Source organism: Mandrillus leucophaeus, unplaced genomic scaffold (assembly GCF_000951045.1).
Source record: "Mandrillus leucophaeus isolate KB7577 unplaced genomic scaffold, Mleu.le_1.0 Scaffold235, whole genome shotgun sequence".
NCBI classification, from domain to species: Eukaryota; Metazoa; Chordata; class Mammalia; order Primates; family Cercopithecidae; genus Mandrillus; species Mandrillus leucophaeus.
Genome location: NW_012102421.1, coordinates 382,576 through 388,575, shown reverse-complemented (window position 1 = coordinate 388,575; position 6,000 = coordinate 382,576). Strand labels below are relative to the sequence as shown.

Here is a 6,000-nt window from a genome sequence, read left to right as displayed (position 1 = left end):
GTTCTTTGTATTTCCTGAATTTGAATGTTGTCCTGCCTTACTAGGTTGGGGAAGTTCTCTTGGATGATATCCTGCAGAGTGTTTTGCACTTGGTTCCATTTTCCCCATCACTTTCAGGCACACCAATCAGACGTAGATTTGGTCTTTTCACATAATCCCATATTTCTTGGATGCTTTGCTGATTTCTTTTTCCTTTTTTTTCTCTAGACTTCTCTTCTCGCTTCATTTGATTCATTTGATCTTTAATCATTGATACTCTTTCTTCCAGTTGATCGAGTTGGTTACTGAAGCTTGTGCATTTGTCACGTATTTCTCGTGTCATGGTTTTTATCTCTGTCAGTTCATTTACGGCCTTCTCTGCATTGACTATTCAAGTTATCCATTCTTCCATTCTTTTTTCAAGATTTTTAGTTTCTTTGCACTGGGTATGTAGTTCCTCCTTTAGCTCTGAGAAGTTTGATGGACTGAAGCCTTCTTCTCTCAACTCGTCAAAGTCATTCTCCATCCAGCTTTGATCTGTTGCTAGCGATGAGTAGCGTTCCTTTGGAGGGGCAGATGTGCTCTGATTTTTTGAATTTTTTGAATTTCCAGCTTTTCTGCCCTGGTTTTTCCCCATCTTTGTGGTTTTATCTGCCTTTGGTCTTTCTTTGATGCTGGTGACGTACTGATGGGGTTTTGGTGTGGGTGTCCTTTCTGTTTGTTAGTTTTCCTTCTAACAGTCAGGACCCTCAGCTCTAGGTCTGTTGGAGATTGCTTGAGGTCCACTCCAGACTCTGTTTGCCTGGTTATCAGTAGCGGAGGCTGCAGAAGATAGAATACTGCTGTACAGCGAGTGTTGCTGTCTGATTCTTGCTCTGGAAGCTTCGTCTCAGGGGTGTACCCCGCTGTGTGAGGTGTCAGTCTGCACCTAGTGGGGGATGTCCCCCAGTTAGGCTACTCAGGGGTCAGGGACCCACTTGGGCAGGCAGACTGTTCTCAGATCTCAGCCTCCATGCTGGGAGATCCACTGCTCTCTTCAAAGCTGTCAGACAGGGTTATTAACATCTGCAGAGGTTTCTGCTGCCTTTTTTTTTTTTCCTGCTATGCCCTGTCCCCAGAGGTGGAGTCTACAGAGACAGGCAGGCCTCCTTGAGCTGCGGTGGGCTCCACCCAGTTCGAGCTTCCCGGAGGCTTTGTTTACCTACTTAAGTCTCAGCAATGGCGGGCACCCCTCCCTCAGCCTCGCTGCTGCCTTGCAGTTAGATCTCAGACTGCTGTGCTAGCAGTGAGAGAGGCTCCGTGGGCATGGGACCCTCCTGGCCAAGTGTGGGATATAATCTCCTGGTGTGCTATTTGCTAAGACCCTTGGTAAAGTGCAGTATTAGGGTGGGAGTTACCCAATTTTCCAGGTGTTGTGTGTCTCAGTTTCTAAAGGGATTCCCTTCCGCCTTGCGCTTCCCAGGTGAGGTGATGCCTTGCCCTGCTTCAGCTCTCGCTGGTCGGGCTGCACAAGCTGACCAGCACCAATTATCTGGCACTCCCCAGTGAGACGAACCCGGTACCTCAGTTGAAAATGCAGAAATCGCCCGTCTTCTGTGTCGCTGGCGCTGGGAGCTGGAGGCTGGAGCTGTTCCTATTTGGCCATCTTGCTTGCACCCCTCCTGTATCTTTTAAATAACCTGTTCATTTCATCCAAGTTGTCAATGTATTAACATAAAATTATACCTAATATTATCCTATTATTGCTTTCATGTCTGCATGATCAGTAATTATATTCCTTCTTTCATTCTTCATATGGTAGTTTGAGTTTTCTCTTTTTTATTGGTCAATCTAGGTAAAACTTTTACTTACTGTTCTTTTCAAAGAACCAGCTTTTGGTTTCATTAATTTTCTCTATTGTTGGTTTATTTCTAGCCTTTCATTATGGATTTGTATAGACTGGGGAGTGAGTTATGTTGAGTAGGTCTGAGATGGAGGTCTGTAGGGTGGGCCAGGGATTGAGAGTCTATGAAGAGCAAGGATTCTCACCAGTGTCAAACCCTGTGACACAGGTAAGTTTCACTGCTTTTCCCTGTGCTATTCCCAAAGCAAAATCCTTCTATAGATTTTTATAGTTAGACCACTATAAAAGCCAAAAAGGCTTCCTCCTATACCATTCCCCTCCCCATTTCCCACAATATCATGAAAGGAAAAGACAAGTGGTCAGACATATGATAACTGCATGGCTCTTGGCACAACAGATATAAGTCTACAGTTCAAAGGTACATCTGATTTAGAAAATCTTTGGCTATCCTAGGCATTTCATTACAGAAGGATGGGAGTGAGCTGGGACAGGGAGGAAAAAGGTAACTAGTTGGGTATAGAGTATATTAAATAAAGGGTCAGTGCTGAGGCTGCATAAATGTTGATGAGATAGAAAAGACATATCTCAAGAGAATATTGTTCCTTATCTTGTTGCCATAGGATCCTATCTTGGAGCAACTGTAAAGTAAGGGCCAAAAGAAAAGTGTAGAAGGGCTGGAAGTAGAGGAAGGCTCATCCCAGGACATAGGGCAAGGGCAGAAGTTTCTGTGTTGCTAGGATGGGACAGCTGGTCCCAGAAAGTCACTTACATATGAATGACAGAAGTGCACACGCGCGCGCGCACACACACACACACACACACACACCCTAATATAAAATAAAAGCTCACGCCCCATATGGTCTTGATATACTTACAAAGCCTCGTGTATACTGATTCAGGCTATCGATTGCTGAAATCTTTGATAATTCTTCTTTTACATATGTAGGAGGGGATATATCTGGAAAGCCTTGGCCAAGATTCACAACAGAAGGGTCTGCAGCCAATTTGGTAAATTCAATCCTAAGATTGAAAAAAATACTAACATTAATAAGTTCTACAATTATAAAGTTTGCTCTTTTACATTTTATAGTCTTATCACAAAACTGACAAATAAGACCCTAGTTTAGTCCTATAGGTTTTAAAAAATGAGTTTCCAACAAAAATTTACCACCCACAAAATCAGTTTACCAAATAGAATGATGGCTGAATTTATGAATCCAATGTCCCTTACAAACCTCAGTTTCACGCTACCCATATTTTAACCATATATATATATTTTCTCAACAATTCCAGCTGCTGCTAAGTTCTTTCATCAACTATTAGAGAACAGAACTAATAAGAAAAGTTCCTGGATTGGAAGGTAAGTTCCATGAGGGCATTAGCATTGTCCTTTTCTATGCCGTATGTCCAGTGTCCAGCACAGGGCATGGCACATGTGCCAAATGAACAATTCAGTATATGGATTGCTAACTTCCTTCCATTTTCATTTAATGGATGAATTAAATGAGGACCTTTATTTATAGATGGGGCAAAAAAACTCCCACCTAAAGATGTGCAAATATGTAGGAAAACCTCACTAAATTATTATTATTTATTTTAAGATACTCACCACATATTACCATCAAGTCCTTCAATCCGTTTTGCATTTGTGAATTTCAATGACATTTTCTGAAATACATAAATATTGAAAAGGAATTGCCTTGGTCAAAATTTTAAAATGCCAGTAAATCATGGGTCACTTTTCTTCCTTTCCCCTACTGTTCCCATGTAAATAGTAGTTCCATAAAGATAAATCTTAGATTCCAACACAAAATTCTGAAGAGGAATTCATCTCCCACCTACTACTGAAGGAATGCCTTTTTTTTTTTTTTCTCAGACATGGTTGCCCAGGTTGGAATGCAGTGGTGTGATCCTGGCTCACTGCAACTTCAACTGCCCAGGCTCAAGCAATCCTCCTGTCTCAGTCTCCTGAGTAGCTGGGACTATAGGCATATCCCACTGTGTCAAACTATTTTGTTTTTGTTGTTGTTTGTTTGTATTTTTTATAGAGACAGGGTCTTGTGGTGTTGCCCAGGTTGGCCTCAAATTCCTGGCCTCAAGTGATCCTCCTACCTTGGCCTCTCAAAGTTTGGGATTACAGGTGTGAGCTACCATGCTTGGCTGGAAGGAATGCTTTTTTAAAAATGAAATTTAGATGTTCATCTTCTCACCTAAGGACAAAAAGTATCATCCTACCCTAGAAAGCTAATCAGTTTGAAGGCTTGTAATGTAGTAAAGAGAACAATAATAATATTTTAAAAGTCAGTTCAAAAAAATATCTTCAGCCATGCTCTGAAGATCATTTTAGGTAAGATGTACTAAGAGTTTCACAAGTAAGTTCCTTGTATGACATATAGGAAAGACTCAACAAATGGTTTTAAAGCTGCTCACTAAGGGGTTCCGTAATTATTGCTAACATTATTGAGTACTGAGTATGTACTAGGTACTGTTCTAAGTGCTTTACATAATTACCTCATTATTAACATATATTTAAAAAATATGTAGTAGTTGTATTACATAGTTCAAACTATGAGGTACAGAGGTACAGAGAGGTTAACATCACACAGCTTTTCACATCTGCTCAAGTTTATGAAAGCCAGTAATATTTAAACCCAAGAAAGTTCAACTCAGGATCTGAACCCAGACAGTCTGACTCCAGAATCCATACTCAGAACTATTATATAATTTTATACTGTCTTTTATATAATAAGACCTTCTAAAATTATTACTAGAATGCTGCCTCTTAAAAGTATATTATAAATTTAGGATAAGCTTACTTATACCAAGCAAGCTAAGGTTGTGGTAGAAAAATAGGAATTAAAATTATCACATAGCATACAATTTTTTAGTTCTTTAGATTCTAAAATTGAGTTTTATACTATCTCTCAAAAGTATTGAATTAGCTTTGAGTTCATTGTTAACAAGCTGGTAGAAATAAAAAAATGATTGACAGCATTTTTGCAAAGAATTTTCTAATAGAATATTAATGTAATTTTAATTCAATCTGGGAAGAAGATAACGATCATGGTTATTAAATAGACCATTGTTCTCTTTCTATTCTAAATAATGGGACCAAGAAAAATACCTTTTTTAGTCTCATATTTTTAGTCTTTGAAACTCCAGTGAAGTAAATCACATGAAAATTCTCTAGAAGTTAAAACGCTTGCTCGAATAGCATTATAATTACCCACTTGAACCTGATGCCATTCCAGAGACAACAGTTGTACAACTACCAAGTTCTAGCATGATAGATAGAAACATATATCTTAACAAATGCTCTTTTCTGTCTCTAAAACAATGTTTAAAGCTTAATTCATTCAGTAGAGACCACAAACACAGAGGATGATTTATACATAAAAAAGTGAGGATGATGTGCTGTAGATAATTTAGATGCAAAGTCCAACTTTATTTAAAATTATTTAGGTAATTGAGGTTGAAATGCACTTTCAGGTTTAATTTTCTTTAAAATTTGTTTCTAGACCGGCCTCTTCTCTCATTGTTCCTCCTGCTTCCTCTTCCCTCCCAATTCTATGCCACACCCATTCTAATTTTTCAAATAGTCCATGTTCTCTCTCATTTCAGTAGTTTCATGTGTGATCTTTGCTATGCCCAAATGCTCTTTCTATACCAACGTTTCTCAATGTTTTTTTTTTTTTTTCTTTAATCATTGCCCACCTAAGGAGACTTTCTTAGAATTTTTTTCCTAGTCATCTTCCCTCCCCTCAATTAAATATTAAGAGGAATGCAATTTTGTCAGGTAGGATTGAGCTTTGGATGGTGACAAAACGGTGTGATAGCTAAGATTTATCTTGTCTGCCAAGCATCCATTTTCTTCTCCTGGGGTAGGTCATGCCCTTGTTGAGAATGTATGTTCTCTACTCAGTCCAATTCCTGGTCCCCACCACCCTTCCTTGCACTTGGCTAACTCGTATTCCACCTGCCACGTGCAGTTCTCAAATTTGACTGCATTCTCTCCTGAAAGCCTTCTTTGGTTCCACGAGTCAGGGTCAGGTGCTTCTCCTATGTGCTTCCATTAAATGCAGTACAGCAAGTCATCACTTAAAAGTGTCATATAGGTTCTTGGAAACTGCAACTTTAAGCAAAATGATACACAGCATGACCAATTTTACCATAGGCTA

General features: G+C 39.3%; 1 protein-coding gene across 3 annotated transcripts in view; it reads right to left on the bottom strand.

Annotated features, from left to right (window-relative positions):
* CCBL2 (cysteine conjugate-beta lyase 2) overlaps positions 1–6,000 on the bottom strand; it is a 63,470-nt gene that overhangs the window by 36,236 nt on the left and 21,234 nt on the right. For all 3 annotated transcript variants that reach the window (XM_011982073.1, XM_011982075.1, XM_011982074.1), the window contains 2 exons: positions 3,432–3,490; positions 2,698–2,842 (listed from right to left, as the gene is read on the bottom strand). In XM_011982073.1, coding sequence (XP_011837463.1) covers positions 2,698–2,842; positions 3,432–3,490 — 204 coding nt within the window. The remainder of the gene's footprint in view (positions 1–2,697; positions 2,843–3,431; positions 3,491–6,000) is intronic.